At 45.4% G+C, this 22652-nt stretch overlaps 1 protein-coding gene across 1 annotated transcript in view; it reads left to right on the top strand.

Annotated features, from left to right (window-relative positions):
- Positions 1-16071, top strand: part of LOC136571738 (olfactory receptor 5V1-like) — a 34475-nt gene extending 18404 nt beyond the window's left edge. Inside the window, exons 5-7 of the mRNA XM_066572371.1 lie at positions 8932-9020; positions 10880-11015; positions 15115-16071. Coding sequence (XP_066428468.1) covers positions 8932-9020; positions 10880-11015; positions 15115-16071 — 1182 coding nt within the window. The remainder of the gene's footprint in view (positions 1-8931; positions 9021-10879; positions 11016-15114) is intronic.
- The last annotated feature ends 6581 nt before the right edge of the window (positions 16072-22652 follow it).

Raw genomic sequence — 22652 nt, 5'->3', positions numbered from 1 at the left:
CCATGATGAACTCCTCTTGCCCCTGAACCTTCATGGGAGGGGGAGGTGGTTTTTGTCTTCCCATGAAGGTATTTTTCCGGAATGTTTTTAGCAGAGACACATGAAAGACTGGGTGGATATTCAGGCTGCCCGGAAGATTTAAGTGGAAACCTGCCTTCATACCGCCAGACAAAGGTGTCTGACCCTTGCTGAAATTGGAAAGGGTTCCTATAAACCTTTGCCCAAGTTTAGGAGAGGGTATGTGGGTTTTCAGATTTCTAGTGAAAACCCACATACCCTCATACCACATACCACACCTTCTATCGAACCCAGAAAGGAGGAGCCACTTAGCGGTGCGGTCTGCTGTTTTTCTATATGCATGCTGGGCTTCCCATTAAGCCTCCTACAATTCCTTCTGAGTATCAGCCAATGTCACCAGTTTGTGATTGACCGTCGGGACAGGAGTATTAATAGGGAGGGCAGGAATGAAGACAAGGTGTGCCCAGTAGTTGGCATAGAACAGTTTAAGTGTGTTAGGCATTGTTGTCTGTGAACACTGCTGTTGATAAATAATCCACCCAGTCGTCCTGAAGATGGGAAATAAAGCAGCGGAGATATTGTTCCAGAGTTTGGTTTGTTCTATTAGTCTGCCCATTAGACTGAGGATGAAAGGCAGAGGAGAGATTCACAGTAGTCCCTAGGGCTGTTTCCAGAATTTTGACATGAACTAAACCCACATAATCAGGAATTCCATGTAGTTGGAAAATTTCCCAGATCATCAACTCTGCGGTGTGCTCAGCGGTGGGAATTGTTTTGATGGGTATGAAGTAAGCCATCTTCATAAATGGGTCCACAACAACAAAAATGGTAGTCATTCTTTTGAAAGTGGGCAGATCCACTATAAAGTCCATAGATATAGATCCCCATGGCCTGGATTGGACTGGAAGAGGTATTAGGAAACCCAGAGGGTGAGTTTATGGCATCTCGTTCTAAGCACATACTTTACAAAAGGTGACATACCTCTTAACATCCCTCCTGTAGTCAGGCCACCAAAAGAAACAAAGATTTCCAAAGTCTTTGTGACCGCAAGGTGACTGGCAAGCTTTGAATCATGGACTAATTTTAGAACTTCGGGTCGACCAGCCTTGGGAACACATAGTTGGTTCTCATCTTCAAAGTCCATTTTTGAAAGAAAGCTTCACATCCTTAGAAGAATGACTCAGGAAAGGGTCATTTTCGTATCCTCCCTTAAACTTTGTTAGAAGGTATTCAGAGTGCAGGATACCCAAAAAATTTGGAAAGGGGACAGAATTGTGTAGTCTGTGTTTGACCCCTATTCAGGAATTGGGGCAGTAGGATACAATAAAATTGAACCTCGAGAAAAAAGGGCCCATCATGCTTTTCTCGCAGATAACCTCTTGGCTCTATGTTCTTATGGTCAGTAAGAACTGTTACTGGATGATGGGCTCCTTCCAAGAGGTGCCTCCATTCGATAAACGCCTCCTTGATGGCTAGAAGCTCCTTGTACCAGACGGGTGATAAAATGTAAGACAGAAATGCACAAGGATATAGTTGCTTCTTATCTTCAACTCGTTGTGAATGGATAGCTCCAACTGTAGAGTTGGAGGCATCCACCTCAACAACAAACAGCAATTCTGGTCTTAGGTGGATCAGTACTGATGCTGAAGTAAACAGAGTCTTTAGTTTCTCCAAAGCAACTTGTGCCTCCGGGGACCAGGGAAACATGTGTGCTTTCTTTGTGAGGGAGGTGATAGAAGAGATGAAGTAGAAGTCTCCTTCAAATTTCTTGGAATGGCCCGAACCAGGATGGGGTACATATGTAGGCTGTCTGGGGAGATAATGTATCCTAAGAATTGCATTTGGGTCTGTTCAAACTCCCACTTCTCTAATTTGATGTAGAGCTTAATCTTTTGGACTTGAACGCATGAACCTGCCTGTGATGCTTCTACAAGCTATTTCCAACAGATCTTGAAATATGTTGTTGATAAAGTGCTGCAAGATAGTGGTAGCATTGCAAAGGTTGAATGGCATCACTAGGTATTAGAGATGAGCGAACGTACTCATCCGAGCTTGATACTCGTTCGAGTATTAGCGTGTTCGAGATGCTCGTTACTCGAGACGAGTACCACGCGATGTTCGAGTTACTTTCACTTTCATCTCTGAGACGTTAGCGCGCTTTTCTGGCCAATAGAAAGACAGGGAAGGCATTACAACTTCCCCCTGCGACGTTCAAGCCCTATACCACCCCCCTGCAGTGAGTGGCTGGCGAGATCAGGTGTCACCCGAGTATATAAATCGGCCCCTCCCACGGCTCGCCACAGATGCATTCTGACAGAGATCAGGGAAAGTGCTGCTGGTGCCGGAGCTGCTATAGGGAGAGCGTTAGGAGTTATTTTAGGCTTCAAAAACCCCAACGTCCTTCTTAGGGCCACATCTGATCGTGTGCAGTACTGTTGAGGCTGCTTTTAGCAGTGTTGCACAATTTTTTTTTTGTATATCGGGCGTGCAGAGCATTGCGTCCGCAGTCTGCAGTCATTGTACAGAGTATAGGGCCAGTACTGGTGAGGCAGGGAAAGAGATATTCAGGCTATATAGGCAGTGGGCTTTTTCCAAAAAATTGGGGGAAAATACTATATTTGGGCTGCCTGTGACCGTCTTCAGTTTACTGCGTGTCTGCTGGGGGTAGTAGTCCTAATTAATACGCAGCTAAGCGTTACAGCAGGCTTGCGCGAAAATTGTTTCCTGGATCTGCTGTCTCTGTTACATGATCGCCGTCATCCCGCCAGAGGGAAAGAGTATACATAATATTATACGCTGCCTACAGTATCTATCTGCTGGGGGTAGTAGTCCTAATTAATACGCAGCTAAGCGTTACAGCAGGCTTGCGCAAAATTGTTTCCTGGATCTGCGGTCTCTGGTACTTCAGCGCTGTCATCCCGCCAGAGGGAAAGAGTATACATAATATTATACGCTGCCTACAGTATCTATCTGCTGGAGGTAGTAGTCCTAATTAATACGCAGCTAAGCGTTACAGCAGGCTTGCGCAAAATTGTTTCCTGGATCTGCTGTCTCTGTTACATGATCGCCGTCATCCCGCCAGAGGGAAAGAGTATACATAATATTATACGCTGCCTACAGTATCTGTCTGCTGTATCAGCTCAGCATTTTAAAAAAATAGAAGCAAAATACTTAAGGCCTACTACTCGCCTTTGGCCACTTGACTACTTCTGCGCTGTGAATTCCACTAGCTCAGTCATACGCGGAGGCCCAAGTCAGGGTGTGGGCACAGGCCGAGCTCCTGATCCAGGTGTATCGCAGCCGACTGCTGCGGGATTAGGAGAGGCACGTTTCTGGCGTCCCCACATTAATCTCACAATTAATGGGTCCACGCGGTAGACCTTTATTAGAAAATGAGCAGTGTGAGCAGGTCCTGTTGTGGATGGCAGAAAGTGCATCCAGCAATCTATCGACCACCCAGAATTCTGCGCCGTCCACTGCTGCAACTCTGAATCCTCTGGCTGCTGCTCCTCCTTCCTCCCAGCCTCCTCACTCCATTACAATGACACATTCTGAGGAGCAGGCAGACTCCCAGGAACTGTTCTCGGGCCCTTGCCCAGAATGGGCAGCAATGGTTCCGAATACTCTCCCACTGGAGGAGTTTGTCGTGACCGATGCCCAACCTTTGGAAAGTTCCCGGGGTCCGGGGGATGAGGCTGGGGACTTCCAGCAACTGTCTCAAGAGCTTTCAGTGGGTGAGGAGGACAATGACGATGAGACACAGTTGTCTATCACTCAGGTAGTAGTAATTGGAGTAAGTCTGAGGGAGGAGCGCACAGAGGATTCGGAGGAAGAGCAGCAGGACGATGAGGTGACTGACCCCACCTGGTTTACTACGCCTACTGAGGACAGGTCTTCAGAGGGGGAGGCAAGTGCAGCAGCAGGGCAGGTTGGAAGAGGCAGTGCGGTGGCCAGGGGTAGAGGCAGGGCCAGACCGAATAATCCACCAACTGTTTCCCAAAGCGCCCCCTCGCGCCATGCTACCCTGCAGAGGCCGAGGTGCTCAAAGGTCTGGCAGTTTTTCACTGAGAGTGCAGACGACCGACGAACAGTGGTGTGCAACCTTTGTCGCGCGAAGATCAGCCAGGGAGCCACCACCACCAGCCTCACCACCACCAGCATGCGCAGACATATGATGGCCAAGCACCCCACGAGGTGGGACAAAGGCCGTTCACCGTCTCCGGTTTGCACCGCTGCCTCTCCCTCTGTGCCCCAACCTGCCACTGAGATCCAACCCCCCTCTCAGGACACAGGCACTACCGTCTCCTGGCCTGCACCCACACCCTCACCTCCGCTGTGCTCGGCCCCATCCACCAATGTCTCTCAGCGCACCGTCCAGCCGTTGCTAGCGCAAGTGTTGGAGCGCAAGTACGCCGCCACGCACCTGCACGCTCAAGCGTTAAACGTGCACATAGTAAAAATTGATCAGCCTGGAGATGCTGTCGTATAGGGTTGTGGAAACGGAGGCTTTAAAAGGTATGATGGCGGCGGCGGCCCCGCGCTACTCAGTTCCCAGTCGCCACTACTTTTCCCGATGTGCCGTCCCAGCCCTGCACGACCACGTCTCCCGCAACATTGTATGCGCCCTCACCAACGCGGTTACTGCCAAGGTCCACTTAACAACGGACACGTGGACAAGCACAGGCGGGCAGGGCCACTATATCTCCCTGACGGCACATTGGGTAAATTTAGTGGAGGCTGGGACAGAGTCAGAGCCTGGGACCGCTCACGTCCTACCCACCCCCAGAATTGCGGGCCACAGTTCGGTGGTGGTATCTGCGGCGGTGTATGCTTCCTCCACTCAACCACCCTCCTCCTCCTCCTCCTCCTCCGCCTACGCAACCTCTGTCTCGCAATCAAGATGTGTCAGCAGCAGCAGCACGTCGCCAGCAGTCGGTGTCGCGCGTCGTGGCAGCACAGCGGTGGGCAAGCGTCAGCAGGCCGTGCTGAAACTACTCAGCTTAGGAGAGAAGAGGCACACGGCCCACGAACTGCTGCAGTGTCTGACAAAGCAGACCGACCGCTGGCTTGCGCCGCTGAGCCTCCAACCAGGCATGGTCGTGTGTGACAACGGCCGTAACCTGGTGGCGGCTCTGCAGCTCGGCAGCCTCACGCACGTGCCATGCCTGGCCCACGTCTTTAATTTGGTGGTTCAGCGCTTTCTGAAAAGCTACCCACGCTTGTCAGACCTGCTCGGAAAGGTGCGCCGGCTCTGCGCACATTTCCACAATTCCCACACGGACGCTGCCACCCTGCACACCCTGCAACATCGGTTTCATCTGCCAGTGCACCGACTGCCGTGCGACGTGCCCACACGGTGGAACTCTACGCTCCACATGTTGGCCAGGCTCTATGAGCAGTGTAGAGCTATAGTGGAATACCAACTCCAACATGGGCGGCGTAGTGGGAGTCAGCCTCCTCAATTCTTTACAGAAGAGTGGGCCTGGTTGGCAGACATCTGCCAGGTCCTTGGAAACTTTGAGGAGTCTACCCAGATGGTGAGCGGCGATGCTGCAATCATTAGCGTCACTATTCCTCTGCTATGCCTCTTGAGAAGTTCCCTGCAAAGCATAGATGCTTTGAGCTCGGAAACAGAGGCGGGGGAAGACAGTATGTCGCTGGATAGTCAGAGCACCCTCATGTCTATATCTCAGCGCGTTGAGGAGGAGGAGGAGGAGCATGAGGAGGATGAGGAGGAGGGGGAAGAGACAGCTTGGCCCACTGCTGAGGGTACCCATGCTGCTTGCCTGTCATCCTTTCAGCGTGTATGGCCTGAGGAGGAGGAGGATCCTGAAAGTGATCTTCCTAGGGAGGACAGCCATGTGTTGCATACAGGTACCGTGGCACACATGGCTGACTTCATGTTAGGATGCCTTTCTCGTGACCCTCGCGTTACACGCATTCTGGCCACTACGGATTACTGTGTGTACACACTGCTCGACCCACGGTATAAGGAGAACCTTTCCACTCTCATACCCGAAGAGGAAAAGGGTTCGAGAGTGATGCTATACCACAGGACCCTGGCGGACAAACTGATGGTAAAATTCCCATCCGACAGCGCTAGTGGCAGAAGGCGCAGTTCCGAGGGCCAGGTAGCAGGGGAGGCGCAGAGATCAGGCAGCATGTACAGCGCAGGCAGGGGAACATTCTCCAAGGCCTTTGCCAGCTTTCTGGCTCCCCAGCAAGACTGTGTCACCGCTCCCCAGTCAAGGCTGAGTCGGCGGGAGCACTGTAAAAGGATGGTGAGGGAGTACGTAGCCGATCGCACGACCGTCCTCCGTGACGCCTCTACAACTACTGGGTGTCGAAGCTGGACACGTGGCCTGAACTCACGCTGTATGCCCTGGAGGTGCTTGCTTGTCCTGCGGCTAGCGTCTTGTCAGAGAGGGTGTTTAGTGCGGCTGGGGGAATCATCACGGATAAGCGTACCCGCCTGTCAACCGACAGTGCCGACAGGCTTACACTCATCAAGATGAACAAAGCCTGGATTTCCCCAGACTTCTCTTCTCCACCAGCGGACAGCAGCGATACCTAAGCAATACGTAGGCTGCACCCGCGGATGGAAGCATCGTTCTCTATCACCATCAAAAACGGGGACCTTTTTGCTTCATCAATCTGTGTATTCTATTCATCCTCCTCCTCCTGCTCCTCCTCCTGAAACCTCACGTAATCACGCCGAACGGGCAATTTTTCTTAGGCCCACAAGGCTCAGTCATATAATATTTGTAAACAATTTTTATACGTTTCAATGCTCATTAAAGTGTTGAAACTTTCACCTGAACCAATTTTTATTTTAACTGGGCTGCCTCCAGGCCTAGTTACCAATTAAGCCACATTAACCAAAGTGATTAATGGGTTTCACCTGCCCTCTTGGTTGGGCATAGGCAATTTTTCTGAGGTACATTAGTACTGTTGGTACACCAATTTTTTGGGGCCCTCGCCTACAGTGTAATCCAATTAATTTTTTGCCCACCTGCATTAAAGCTGACGTTACATCAGCTGTGATGGGCACTGCAATGGGATATATTTATGTACCGCCGGTGGGTTCCAGGGAGCCACCCATGCTGTGGATCCACAGGGAGTTGTAACTGCATGTGTCTACTTCTAAAGAACCCCAGTCTGACTGGGGCATGCAGTGTGGGCCGAAGCCCACCTGCATTTAATCGGACGTTACCTCAGCTGTGATGGGCACTGCAATGGGATATATTTATGTACCGCCGGTGGCTTCCTGGCACCCACCCATGCTGTGGGTCCACACAGAGTTGTAACTGCATGTGTCCACTTCTAAAGAACCCCAGTCTGACTGGGGCATGCAGTGTGGACACGAATCGGACGTTACCTCAGCTGTGATGGGCACTGCAATGGGATACATTTATGTACCGCCGGTGGGTTCCAGGGAGCCACCCATGCTGTGCGTGCACACGGAATTCCCATTGCGGAGTTGTACCTGCCTGTGACTATTTATAAAAAAACGCGGTCTGACTGGGGCATGCAGACACCTTGACAGAATGAATAGTGTGTGGCACATAGGTTCCCCATTGCTATGCCCACGTGTGCAGCTCCTGATGGCGGTGGCACAGGATTATATTTCTCATTGCTTCTGTACAGCATTGTGGGCTATCGCCCCGCCCCTTTTAAAGAGGGTCGCTGCCTAGCCGTGCCAACCCTCTGCAGTGTGTGCCTGCGGTTCCTCCTCATGGCAGACGCACTTATAAATAGACATGAGGGTGGTGTGGCATGAGTGCAGCTGAAGGCTGCGCAGGGACACTTTGGTGTGCGCTGTGGACACTGCGTCGTGCTGGGGGGGGGGGGTTGGGCAGCATGTAACCCAGGAGAAGTGGCAGCGGAGTGTCATGCAGGCGGTGATTGTGCTTTGTTGGAGGTAGTGTGGTGCTTAGCTAAGGTATGCATTGCTAATGAGGGCTTTTCAGAAGTAAAAGTTGTTGGGAGGGGGGGGGCCCACTCTTGCCGCTATTGTGGCTTAATAGTGGGACCTGGGAACTTGAGATGCAGCCCAACATGTAGCCCCTCGCCTGCCCTATCCGTTGCTGTGTCATTCCCATCACTTTCTTGAATTGCCCAGATTTTCACAAATGGAAACCTTAGCGAGCATCGGCGATATACAAAAATGCTCGAGTCGCCCATTGACTTCAATGGGGTTCGTTACTCGAAACGAACCCTCGAGCATCGCGAAAATTTCGTCCCGAGTAACGAGCACCCGAGCATTTTGGTGCTCGCTCATCTCTACTAGGTATTTGAAATGACCATACCTTGACCTAAAAGCAGTCTTCCATTTGTCCCCGTGGTGAATCCATACAAGGTTATAGGCCCCTCTTAGTTCTAGTTTAGTGAAGATGTTGGCAGAGCGGAGTCTCTCTTATAACTCTGGAATTAAGGGAAGGGAGTAGCGATTCTTGATCATAATTTTATTTAACTCCCTGTAATCAATACATAGTCGCAGGGTTGAGTCACTCTTTTCCACGAAGAATATGAGCGCCCTAGCCAGGGAAGTAGAATGTCGAACACACCCCTTTTTCAAATTTTCATCCAGGTATTCTTGGAGTACCTTCAACTCTGGTTCCGAAAGATTGTAGATTCACCCGAATGGAATAGTCCCAAATCCTGCAGTCTCTCCTCTCTCGTAAAGTGTATGGTCAATTCGGATGCACAGCTGAATGAAATCTTCCAGGTTATCAGGGGTCTCCACTCTAGCAAGTTCATGCTTTACCCATTATGGTAATCCCTGACGGATTTGGATCTGTTGTACAGCTGGGTTCCACATGGTATCATTCACCCAGTGACAAAATTCCGCCATATACTCTGAAACAGAACGTTGCCATTGTCGTAGGTTGAGTAACCTCCCTTCGGCTGTAGTATAGCGATTGGGATCATCAAAGATTTAGTCCATATCAGTCTGAAGGCAGCGAGGCTATCAAGGAGATTATTGTTGATTTCTATAAACGGTGAGGCCCATGCGAGCGCCTCATCAGTGAGGAGGTTAACCCCTTAGTGACGAAGCCTGTTTGCGCCTTGGTGACGAAGTCAAATTTTGGAAATCTGACATGTGTCATTTTGACATAGAATAATGCCGTAAAGGTTTTGCATATCCAAGTGATTCTGACATTGTTTTTTCCGCCACATATTGTTGTTCATTTAGGTGGTAAAAATAGACTGATAGAATTTATGCATTATCATTTTTTCACATTTTCAATTGCAATATCTCAAATATGTGCATACATATTGTACAAATTTTTGATAAGATATATATTTTCATCTGTTTACTTTTTTCTGGATGCACATTTTGGTTTTTTTTTTACCCTTTAGGAAACGTACAAACTTACCATTATCAACATTTTGAATAACACTTTGATTTCCTGCACCAAGATTGCAAAGGCTCATAGGTGTCAGAATGATAGATATCCCCCACAAATGACCCAATTTTAAAAACCACACCCCTTAATTGGGGTGTAGTTTGAATTGGGGTGTAGTTTTATCTTTTTTCGGGGCCCAAACCGAGCCAGTGATTTTCAGAACCAAAATTTTGCGTGAAAGTGATTTAGGCCCCATTGCCCACTTGTAGAGTCCTTGAGTGGCCAAAACGAAGGAGAACCAAACCTAAACAATATCATCTAGGAGTGTACTGCGTATTTTGACCCCACAGTTTTTGAATGAATCTAAGCAAAGCAGTTGGAAAAAATAATGATTTTCAATTTTTTGGCAATTGTGTCAATTTAAAAACTGTTTTTTTGTACAACACACACATGAATGAAGACTTGCACCCCAAAATGCATCCCCCTGTTTGTCTGGTGTTCAAAATCATACCCATTATGACCCTAATCTACTTACAGGACACATGGTTAGGCCTGGATTTTAGGGCACAACTAAATAAATTCCAGGCCCCATTGTTTACTTGTGCAGGAAAAAAATTGACTCCCTAAAAATAATTCCCCCTTCGCGTCCTTTTTGGCATTCCCTAAACCTTTAATTAAAGGAATAATGTAAACTGTGTGATGTGCTCGAAAACAGGTGTAATTACTGGGGCTGGTTGGGATGGGCACCTGGGGCAATAAAACTGGGTATCCCTCCTGCTCCCATGCTTTTTTGGGTGGTACTCCTTGATTTCAGTGGCAGGGATTGGGTGTAAAAAGTGGCACTCTGTGAGGCTTCGCACGCTCGCTGAGGTGCAGCGGTCTCACACAGAAGGTGCTCAACAAGCTGCTTCTGGAACTGCAGGAAGACAAACATTCTCGGAGCTTCTTGTAAATAACATATTACAGTTAGCGATCTGAATAATGTTGGACTCACACGGCCGGATGTGGTATCAGCTTATGGAGGCCCGCAGCGGATCCCAGCTGTGAGTCTGGCCATGGCCCTGCGTATGGCGGCTTGATGTACTGCGCATAACTGCGTACTCACGCAGGCGGTTATGTGCTGTACACCTTTATTTGTTTATGCAGTGTACAGCAGTACACAGTTTTTTGTTTATATTTCCCATGCTGTCGCTTATTGCTGATGCGGGTAACCGCAGCCCGTTCACAATATAGTTGCATATGGGCTACGGGTATATCCATCACCATAGAGCACAATGGGCTCTATGTCATGAATATCCACCGTAAAGTAGAAACTGCTGCATTCTGTTTTCTGTGAGTGGATGACGTAATTCCAACCCGCTAATGTGAGTGGAGTTGTGTAATCCAATGCATTTGATTGATCTGCGTATTACCGTGGATCTAACGCATATGGAATCTGTAAATCTTATCCAGTTGTATGAGACTGTAAGGTAGATCACTACCTTTTTATCACTTGTCTATTGACCTCTCAGCGAGGCAACCGGTCACTGCTCCAGGCTCTCGGCAACTGTTCGAAGCCGGGAGCAAGGAGATTTTAAATTTTCCGGGCTTCCAGGCTCCTGCGAATATGTCCAGCATGTTGCTGACTGGCGCATGCGCAGAATCCAGGTAAGGTCCAAGGAGGAGGATCGCGTCGGGGTTCAAATACGGAGGCCTCCGGTAAAAAGTTCCATCTCCTCTCATCAATCGCATCAGTGAGGGGAGATGAAACTTCAACTTTTTTTTACTTTTAAGTGATCGTCATTATCCATTGGATAACGGCATTCACGTGACCAGGAACTGCTCACCGTAGCCCCCGTGACATCTCCAGGCTCTCGGCTAGCCATGGTAAGGTCCGCGGATAAAGATCCCATTGTGGGACAAATCTGGGGACCTTAGTTATGTAATTTCATCTCCCCTCACGGATACGATCCGTAAGGGTAGATGAAACTTATATTTTTTAAACTTTCTTTTTTGACTTTTCTTAACTTTATATGATCACTGTTATCTGGTGGATAACAGTGATCCTGTGACCGGGAACCGCATACAGCGATCCTCGGTGACATCTTCCTGCACTTGGCTATCTCTGACAGCTGGGTGCAGGCAGATTTTAAATTTGCCTGGCTCTCCGGCCTTCTGCGTATGTGGGCCACATCGGCGCATGTACATCCGATCCATGAGGGCAGCTGAAACTCTAACTTTTTAAAACTTTTTTTTTAAACTTTTCCGTGATCACCGGTACGCTTCAGGAGCAAGGAGCTTGGAGAGTTCAAATTTGCCGGGGCTCCCAGCCTTCTGCACATCACAACATACATTTGGTGCGCATGCGCAGAAGAGTGGCGTCAGGTCCTGGAGGACCAGATCACCGCCGGACATCATGGAGGACCGGTGTGAGTATGCTCAGCTGCCCTGATGGATCCGATCCATCAAGGCAGCTGAATCTTTAACTTTTTTTTTAACTTTTTCTTTACTTTATTGTGATCGTCGCTATCCATTGGATAGCGCTGATCGCATTACCAGGGGAAAGCTCCCCGCGGCTCCTGATGACAGCTCCATGGTGTTCCAAATAGAAAAAGGATCAGGCAGCAAGCTTCTGGTGCTTAAAGACTTTTATGCATAAGCATATCTTTACATACAAGCTTGACAAAGACCCGGTTACTTTGGGGTCGAAACGTCGCCAACTTTTTGTGATAATGAGGTGTATGTAGAGATGAGCGAGCGTACTCGGAAAAGCACTACTCGCTCGACTAATTTGCTTTATCCGAGTATCGCTGTGCTCATCCCTGAAGATTCGGGTGCGGCTGCGGCTGACAGGTGAGTCGCAGCGGGGAGCAGGGGAGAGCGGGTGGGAGAGAGGGAGAGAAAGATCTCCCCTCCGTTCCTCCCCGCTCTCCCCTGCAGCTCCCCGCTCTGTGCCGGCACCCGAATCTTCAGGGACGAGCACAGCGATACTCGGATAAAGCAAATTACTCGAGTGAGTAGTGCTTTTTCGAGTACGCTCGCTCATCTCTAGGTGTATGTAAAGATATGCTTATGCATAAAAGTCTTTAAGCACCAGAAGCTTGCTGCCTGATCCATTTTCTATTTGGAATTACTTTTTGGGATGTGGATTCAGTCCCTTTTTCAGGCGTGCATCATTTGATGTGAAGTTACCCCCCTGAATGGTGTGTGGTGAGTGCTGTTGGCTCCATTATCTACTTGGCAGCTCCAAGGTGCTGGCTACCCCGGTAACTGACAGCATGTAGCTGTCACGTCCACAGCCTACGTGGCTTTAGTCCTTAGAGTATGCATGTTTTTACGTCCTCTAGGTTTAAAGCCAACTTAGGCAGGATGTAAAAAGGCAAAGCGGCCATCACTAAGGGGTTAATGATGAAAAACACCTTATTTCTGTCGCTGGTTAAAAAAAAAGAAGGTAGGCTGCATCTGGAAATAAATCCGGCATTGATTAGGAAAGACTCTATACTGACGACGATCCCCACTGAATTTTGCGGGCAGTGGATGCACTGTGTGTGTAGTACAAGGTTTATTATGTTGTTTTTCACTGTATAAGTTTTTACTGAATGTACATCCTCCAGGGTGTAGTTCGTCTTCCCAAAGGCTTTCATCAGCGCTTGAGTGCAGATATAAGACAGGAGTCACTGTGCTGATCCGTGGGTGACTTTTAGTTTCCCCATTTCTGCTAACAAGTAACTTGATATAACATGTAAGAGATGAAGAATAGATCCATGTACGAGGTGAGCATCCAGATATAACATGAGTCAATATGAGTTGTATGTTCAGGCTGATCTATATCATGTAATAGAAATGTGTTATTATTAGTTATTATTTATTATTGTTTTTATTAGACGCCTAATTGGAAATTTCCCATTGACGGGTCTGTAATAAACACCTGTATAAAACATCAGTATGTAAAAACACTAGAACCAGCTCACCTAGCAGTAAGGAGGCATGGACGTGCTGGGAACAGCAGATGATGAGGAAAACATTCTTGTATAAAGGTGTCCTTACACGTAGCGGAAATGCTGCGGAATTCGTGCCGCAGAAAATTCTGCTACATTTCTGCATCCAAAACTGAGCCAAAATGCAAGAGTGGTGCGGGTTTTGGCTGTGTATTTTGCAGAAATGGAGCAGATTTTGCAGCAGAATATTCTGCTGCGCATTTCCACTGTGTGTAATCATACTCTAAAACATGAACCAGAGCACAGAACCCGCTGCTTAGACAGAGATGAGCAGCACTAATTAGACTCTGCTTATCTATTCTCACAATTGAGGTCTGTTGCTTGTGAGTTTTGCCTGTTCTTTTCCCCAATGCCAGCCACAGACTGACATGTACAGTCTCCTCTCTCTATATGAATGACATTTCTCAGCAGCTGCTGCACACTACTATACCCCACTACTGCTGCAGAACATTACAGGAGTCTTCTGCTGCATCTAAGGTCTGTAATATCAGGTTCTGCAGCAGCTGAGGTCTGTTTTATCAGGTTCTGCAGATGTTGAGTTGTGTATAATGATGTTTTATAGCAGCTAAGGTGTATATTATGAGTTTGTGCAGTAGATGAGGTGTGTATTGTGATGTTCTGCAGATTCTGAAGGTTTGCTCATGAGGTTCTGCAACAGCTGAGACGTGTATTATAAGGTACTGGGAGAGCAGGAACATAGTAATGTATTATACACAATACAGCTATTTTATGAAGAGAGGTGGAGAACAACATGGTCAGTGGATGGCACAGGATTATAGGAACCTTCGAGAACTACTTCTTCTAGAAGAGATAAGCAGCACCAATGTGGTGCCCTCATCCCTGTATAATCATCAGGTTCTGCCATCAGAATGTGATGATTGCACAATTATTATTTACAACTATGTTAACTGAAAATTCATGCCATTGCTTTCAATGGCCAGCAGCAAATGGGCGCAATGGGAGAAGATCGCAATCCCCTGCTGCAGCTTTGACAGCTGCAGCTGGGGAGTCCTTCATCTGATCATTTTCTCGCCAGTGTGAAGGCACCCTTAACATGACCCTCCAGTCCTGGACAAAGATGGCCAAACTACTTCTCTGACTACCTGATGCAAACTGTATTGGTAGTCTAAGACACTCTATGCTGATCTGACTGGCCAGCACTGCTCATGTGGACAACACTGGCCAATCACAGGAGGTTTACTTTGAACAGGCGTGATACTGTTTTTGGAAGAAAATAGCCAGGTTTTTCTAGTCTTGTAAAATGACCTTTAATTATATGAACAATGTACAAAAAGAATCTGCACTCCAATATATCTACAAAGTTTCTTCATTCTTGTAGTATGCAAATATATAATCAGGGTCTCATGTTGGGTTTGTCAGTCCAGCATTTTGTGCTATGATGGAACCTGCAGATGGCAGAGCTATGTGCATGAAGCCTGTACAATAGCACATGGAGTCCCCATGGTTCTGTCTCACAGGGATGTTAGCACCCCATGTGCTGCCATTATAATGTCACTGTATGGCACCATATTTCAGAGGTATTCTTTCTTATACTCAATACCTGTATATTCTTGGAAGTACAGCATAGGCCTAAAGAATTCTATGGGAGTCAAATTGCAACCACAATTGATGTGAATTTTCTGTTACCATGTAGTTTAGGCCTAAAATGAAGGAATATGATGGTGGTTTTGTTTGGTTCTCTGCAAAAAGTGTGTAAAAAACAATAATAAAACAATTACCCCAATTGCAATAATTCTGTTTTTTCCTAGAATTTGAATTTGGTTCAGCATTGGGTGGCACTGATAAACCAGACTTATTTTTGTGATTTTATCCTATTAGGATTTTCAAGTGGACAGGTTTTACTGTCTCTTTTTATACTCACCATCTACACAATGATCATCCTTGGAAACCTGACCATATTTGGTGTTATACAGATCGACAACCATCTCCAGACTCCCATGTACTTTTTCTTGAGTTGTTTATCTATATTAGATGTCTGTTACTCTACTGTCACCCTCCCAGCTATGCTGGTCAATGCCATCACTGGAAATAGGAAGATATCCTTCAGTAGATGCTTCACCCAACTCTACTTCTTTGTCTCTCTTGGAGGATCTGAATGTCTTCTTCTGGCAGCCATGGCTTATGACCGATATGTGGCCATATGTAACCCCCTCAAATACCCCATCATTATGAATAAGAGGCTCTGCTCATACTTAGTAGGAGGGTCCTGGTTTAGTGGCTTCTTGAACTCTGTCCTTCATACCGTAATGACCTCTAAACTGACCTATTGTGAACCTTGGCATGTCAATAATTTCTTCTGCGATGTCCCACCCATGTTAATTGCTGCCTGCACGGACACACACACTAGCCAGTTGTTATTATACATAGTCAGTGTTTTTCTGGGGATGTCGCCATTTATTTTCGTCATTGTTTCCTACGTACACATAATCTCTACTATTTTAAAAATACGTTCTTCAATTGGAAGACAGAAGGCGTTCTCCACCTGCTCATCCCACCTCATTGTTGTTACAGTGTTCTATGTGACTGCTAACTTTAACTATATCGGTCCTGCCCCTGGAGATTCATTTGACCTTGTGAAGCTTTCAACTGTGCTGTACAGTGTTTTAACCCCTTTGTTTAATCCCGTTATTTACTGCCTGAGGAACCAAGATGTCAGGACTGCGCTAATAAAGGCTTTCACTGGGAAATATTATCATTTGAATTAAAATTAAAGAGTTATTCTCACCTTAGACATTTATGACACACCCACAAGATATGCTATCAATGTCTGGAACCTGGAGGCCTATTTACACGTAATGATTATCACTCAAAATTCACTCAAACAACTGAAAATGAGCGATAATCGTTACACATAAACGCGGGCATCGTGCACTTTTTGTCTGAACAATGATTTTAAGGTGAACTTAAAATCCATTGTTCAGCCTCAGAGAGATAAAGTGTCTCTCAACAGACTGCATGCTATGTTGTCCATGGCATTCGAGAGATTACATTGTAACCTGCTGGTAACCCTAATGAGAACAATGCAGCTGTGCGCAGCTGGACGTGTTATTAATCACATGCTGGGCTCTGCAAACAGCTTCTGGAGGCCTCTTTTACATACAAATGAAGATGAGAAAGTGTTAATGGACATTAGTGTCCATTAACACTTTATGCAAAAAGATCGCTAAATTTTTCAATTGTTTGAAAGTTTATCTTTGCGTGTAGATGGGCCTTTACTCTATCACTAAACAAGCGGGATGGAGTCAGGGGACCTCCGTTCTTGACATTGGTGTCAGTCCCAAAGGTGGGATCTATATCTATCAGACATTTATAGCATAACCTGTGGATATACCACATATTTCTAAAGTGGAAATACCCCTTGAAGATAATATTCAGCAAAAGTAAAGCATTTCTATGCCTTGGTGTACAGAGAAGAGTAAGGTACACAGCTACTGGATACCACAATATGATGGTGTGTTTTGTCTCTCAGGACAGAATGATCTTCTGTTCGCTGTCCCCTCAATGTTCTTTCCATGATCGCTGGACCAATTCCTCTATTTACAGTCTCCTTTGTCTTGACCATTTACCTACCAAAGCAGTATGCTTTCTTGTGCAATCCTCTAATGTGGGAAGGACTTAAAACTAGTCTGTGTAGCATAAGAGGGGCAGCAGTTGTATAGTAGATAAAACTTACTGCAGCTACGTGTACTGGAAAGGTCACCCAGACAGGAAGACAGGTGGTGACTATAGTAAAATGTTATTTTTCATAGCAAATAATGTAATCTTGTAGATATGATAGCTTTTAATGGCTAATAAAAAGGAATAATGTTACGGCAAGCTTTTATATCTGCTTAGGGTTCTTCATCAGGCTTCTAACAAAATAGATATGAAAAAGCAGATAAATCTATCTAGATGTATATACTGTTGAAGTGTAGATAGATATATACATAATCACACTATGTTGCTGTCCTCTCTCTCTCTATATATATATATATACAAAAACTGACGCAGACATAGTGTGATTAATTTGTATTTAAAATAATAACAGAACACAATAAGGGGAGAAATCCTTTATTAGTTCACAAATGAGGCTGTGCTCAGACCTGTGTTCAGAGTATCAAACATGGTCAGAAATTTGCATTCCCACACCCTTCTGTCTTTCTGGGATCTAAAGTTGCCTTTTAATATACCCTTATGTGTTCTATTCTGTGTCTTTGTCTGCAAAAATGCTCAGCTACTGGTAATTCATTCTTCCTTTAATTGCGTGTGATGAGATTTCATCCTTGCTTTATGTTTTTGACCTGCTTCTCCAACCTAAAGCCCCCCAACAGGATACTGAGTGCACAGAGCCAGGTATACAACATTGGCTGTGGAACATGTGACTGTCCAGGGAATCTTGTAGTCCCGCTGTGTTGGGGATCCCAGGCTCTGATGATTGTTATTATCATAGACAATCACTCATTGCATTATACTTGCCAATATTTACAGTAATCCCAGTTCAGAGGTCAGCTCCCAAATGGTGCCGACAAGCTAGGACTTTAATGGGATATTTTGACAAATTTCCTCAGCAGTTTTAGTAACTCCACATAAACTGCCCTAAAGCATCACAGAGAAGATGGACGTTCTCCTGATAAGTGGATGGTCCCCATCATTTTGACATTCATGGCATATACAGGGTTATTCAAAAAGAAAGAGCAGTTTTGGAGATTTAACTCCTTAAGGACACGGACAGTTTTTTTTTCTTCCATTTTTGGGTTTTCATCCTCACTTTTAAACAATCATAACTCTTATATATTTATCCATCAACATAGCTGGAATGAGATGGGAAAAAAATGAAGTTCCACCATCATGAGGACGGGAGTTTGTTTCTAGGGGTACACACTGCAGCAAACATGACATGATAACTTTATTCTGTGGGTCAGTACAATTACTACGGTACCAAATTTATATAGATTTTTTTGCTGCACTACTTTTATTGTTTCCCCCCAAAAAAAATATATATATATATATATTTTTTTTTTTTTTTATTATTATTATTTTCTGCCGCCATCTTCTGACAGCCATAACTTTTTTTATTTTTCTGTTGACATAGTTGTGCGAGAGCTCTTTCTTTGCAAGATGTCTCGTATTTTCTATTGGTACCATGTTGGAGTACATATGACTTTTTGTCGCTTTTTATTACATTTTTTTTTAGAGATGTGGTGACAAACAAAGCACAATTCTTGCATTTATTTTTTTCTGACGATGTTCACCGTGCGGGGTAAATAATGCGTTACTTTGATAGATTGGACTTTTATGGATGCAGCGATACCAAATATATTTTAAAAATCTAAATAAAAAAACAAAAACATAAGTATTGAAAAAAAGTTTTATTTTACTTTTATTTTTTTTAAATAATTAATAAACTTTTTAAAACTGATTTTTACATGTTTAGTCCCCATAGTGAACATAGTGATCTCTCCCGTGGTATAATGCCTTAGCATTACATTTTACTACGATCTGACAATCTATCAAGCCACACCAAAAGAAACAGCCGGCGCCTGCCTGGTTTGGACCCGGATCGACCCTCGATCCCCCTCCATACAAACCCAATACCTCCAGGTGGTAAATGTAGGTTCTGTAGTGTTAATGGGTTAATTACAAACAAGCTATGAAAAACACACACATTATCCGAGCATCACTGAAAAGAGGAAGGTTCAAAGTTTTTTGGACAAACCATTTTCTGTCGCAGCACAGCAATGCTTCTAGTTGTTTACAAATTATAGGAAAATGGTGAAACCGGAGAAGAAATCGTTTTGTGTGCTTTAGTGTGTGAATCCATTGTTTAAGTGTAACGTGAATTCTGACATTGATTCCAAAAACAGCCACCTCGTCACAAGCAAATTGGCACGAGTGGCACTGAAAATTTGTTGAACTTGGTTGTGTATGCAGACACAAATGCACTGGTCACCCGCGCACATCTCAAGAAAATGCGCTACGATATGGCACAAAATGGAGCTTACTGGTATGTCATAAAAAGCTTTAAACCTTCTTCTTCTCAGTAATGTGAGGATTGTGTACCTGTCTATTGTAGTTTGTTAGTAATTAAATCCTCAAATCTGCTCCTTTTTTTTAAATAGGGGTGACTGCACACGGACGGATTTGAATTTCAGAATCCGGAGTGGGTGACAGCCTCCAGCTTCTGCAGCAAATACCGCCCATTGCATGCAATGCAAAAGTGATTCTTCATGCACACGAGTGGAAAACAATTGCAGTTTCTGCTCGCGGATTAAAATCACAGCATGCGCCTTTTTCCTGTGGATTCCTCATGGATGGCTTCCATTGAAGTTAATGGAAGCCAAATGACCCACAGCCCATGGATTCCGCAGAAAAGCAGGAGTTTTGAGAAAAAAAAAGAACTGTGCATGTCCAATGGTGAGCCGTGCGGACCATTTGTACTATAGAAATGCAGAACAACATACAAGTACACACAGATGTCAGCTGAGCACAGGGTCAGATTCCGCTATGGGCTCCCGCATGTGGAATCTGACCCGTCTGTGTACATGCAGCCTCACCCCGTATTATGGATATGCCATAAATGTCTTTTCTCAAAATAACCCTCAAAGGTTTGGCAGGGTTTTCATTGTTAGCTTCATTTTACATACAGTGTCGCAGAACAGAAATAGTTGGTTCTAAATAATCTGTACTAGAACATTCTTATATATAGAGAGCGCCATATTAAACTTTAGCTAAAGAAGATACAGTATTTATGGGCCTCTGAATCACCTTCTCATCCAACCACGTAGATTACCAGACGTTTACTGTACATATGTCAAATCCACGGCAGTTTTGGAAACACAATGACCGATAGGAGGATGACTTAGGGCTTAGTCACACAGGCGCATCCGCCGGGCCGAAGAAAGAAGATCCGTCCGTGATGGAGGGCAGATCCGCAGGGTCTGGACAGCGTCTTATTTTTAGGCCTCATGTCCGCTGGAAAGGAGAGACCCGCTGCGGGATACTGCATGAAGATTCCACAGCGGGCCTGATTTTCCCCGTGGCCATGAGGCCTAAGAGTCACATTATACAACATTATATGGGGTCATCAAACACAAAAGAAAGTCAATGATTCACAATAATGTCATTGGACAGGATGAATCTCAGTGGGAGATTGTCCTTGTTGTGGCAGGATTCGTGCAAGTCTTGCATAACTTTGATCGCACGCTCACAGCACTGGTTGCTTCTGGGAATGTTGATTAGAGATTCATCTGTTTTGCAGTGGGCTTTCAAGCATTTGAGACCTCTTGGGTTTTCATTCAAAGCTACATGTTGGTAACTCATGCAATAGCCTACTTAACATTTCTACATGGTTTGTGTGCTACCTTTTTTAATATTTCAATGGAATAAATGGCATTTTAGTCATTAAGAGGCAAAAGTTCATTCACTTGTCCTACAGGAAATAATTTTTGAGAAAAAAAGTAAAAAAGTCATCACCCTAAGGGCGAGCACCCACCGGCGTTTGCGTTCTCCGCGGGAAAAAAACGCAACGTTTTCGCCGCGTTTCGCGCGTTTTTCGCGGCGTTTTGCGTTAATTTCCATTGACATTCATGGGTGCATTAGGAGAAAAATAGGGACACATATGCAACTGACAGTTCCTATGTTAAAAACGCAAACGCAACGCAAAAAAAACGCCAGTGGACAGGAACACATGTTATCTCTATGCCTGTGCAGGAAAAACGCAAAACGCAAAATGCAGGTAAAAAAACGCCAGTGGGTGCTCGCCCTAATGAGGATATTGTTGATCTGACATGGATTGTACCACACAGACTCTTCACAGCTGGGGACATAATCTCCTATTTCAGTTACTGCTGATCACACGGCTCATGGCACACAGTTATAAAAAAGGAGATTACAGCTCATTCTCCTGACTATATAACTATGGTCTGTAGTTTATCTAGCTGAATACATCATTAGAATACAGACTATGATGGTACTGTCCTCCTAGCAGGCAGAGATGGTACTTGGCTCTAGCTAGTCACGTGATGCTGAGCTGATCCATCACATGACTAGCAGAGCATGGAGAAAATGAACAGGAAAAAATCACATTTTTACAGTGTCCCACTGACATCTGAGGATGTCCTAATATGGACACTATAGTGCATCAAGTTGGTGCCTGATAAGTATCAGGTATAAAGCTGCACTGCATCGAAGTGACTGTAACATACAAAGGATGCATCCAGAGTGTGACAGACAATTAGGTGAGGGGAAGGAGGGAGGGAAGAAATGGAAAATGTGTTTTCTCTGGATTGGCCTTTTAAGGTAATTCATCGTAATTCAAGCCAGAGAGAAGTTTGCCTATAACCATCCAATGGTTGAAGAGTACTGACTTGTATATGATTCACTTTGTTTCTCATATCCTTATGAAATGTCGTTCCCCATGAGAATCTTTGGTTTTCATAATGTTGATGATAGGGTTAAGAACTGAGTCCACAGAAGACCATACAATGAACTACCACTTTCTACTCTGAAGAGTAGGCTGATCTTGGTCAAAGTAGACAAATATGAGAGCCACAATGAGGAGCTACAGTATGTGGCTTTCCGTGTCATATACTTACCGTTCGTTTAGAAAATCCACCATGTGGAAATAATAATAATCTTTATTTGTATAGCACCAACATATTCCGCAGCACTTACATAGACAGGGGGAATACAGAAAGACAAAACATACAAAAATTACAGAACCACGGTTACATAGTAATCAGTTGATGGAAACAGTACGGGTGAGGTGAGGGTCCTGCTCCAATGAGCTTACATACTACAAGTAATGGGGTGATACAGAAGGTAAAGGGCTGTAGATATGCACGGTATGGCGAGGGGGGAGTGTAAGGGATGCTATACACATAGACAATGGTCATACACCTAGCCGTGTGATGGCAGAATCGTTATGACTGCAGGAGTGGTTTATGATGGCTAGCAGAGATTGCAGTCAACAGGTCAGGGAGCATGTTATCAGGTGGCATACAGAGGAGTTTGTTTAGGGTATGCGGTATGCCTCCCTGAAGAGGTGTATTTTTATAGCACGCCTGAAGTTCTGCAAGTCCTGGATTGCCCGGGTAGCTTTTGGTAGTGCGTTCCAGAGGACCAGTGCTGCTCTGAAGAAGTCTTGGAGGCGGGAATGAGAAGTTCGAATTAGAGGGGTGCGCAGTCTAGTTTCGTTAGTAGAGCGGAGAGCCCGGACTGGGTGATGAATTGAGATGACGGAGGTAATATAGGGAGGCGCTGCGCTGTGGAGGGCTTTGTGGATGAAGGTAGTGAGTTTAAATTGAAT

Source organism: Eleutherodactylus coqui, chromosome 6 (genome assembly GCF_035609145.1).
Source record: "Eleutherodactylus coqui strain aEleCoq1 chromosome 6, aEleCoq1.hap1, whole genome shotgun sequence".
In the NCBI taxonomy this organism is placed as follows: Eukaryota; Metazoa; Chordata; class Amphibia; order Anura; family Eleutherodactylidae; genus Eleutherodactylus; species Eleutherodactylus coqui.
This window is presented reverse-complemented; position numbering and strand designations above follow the sequence as displayed.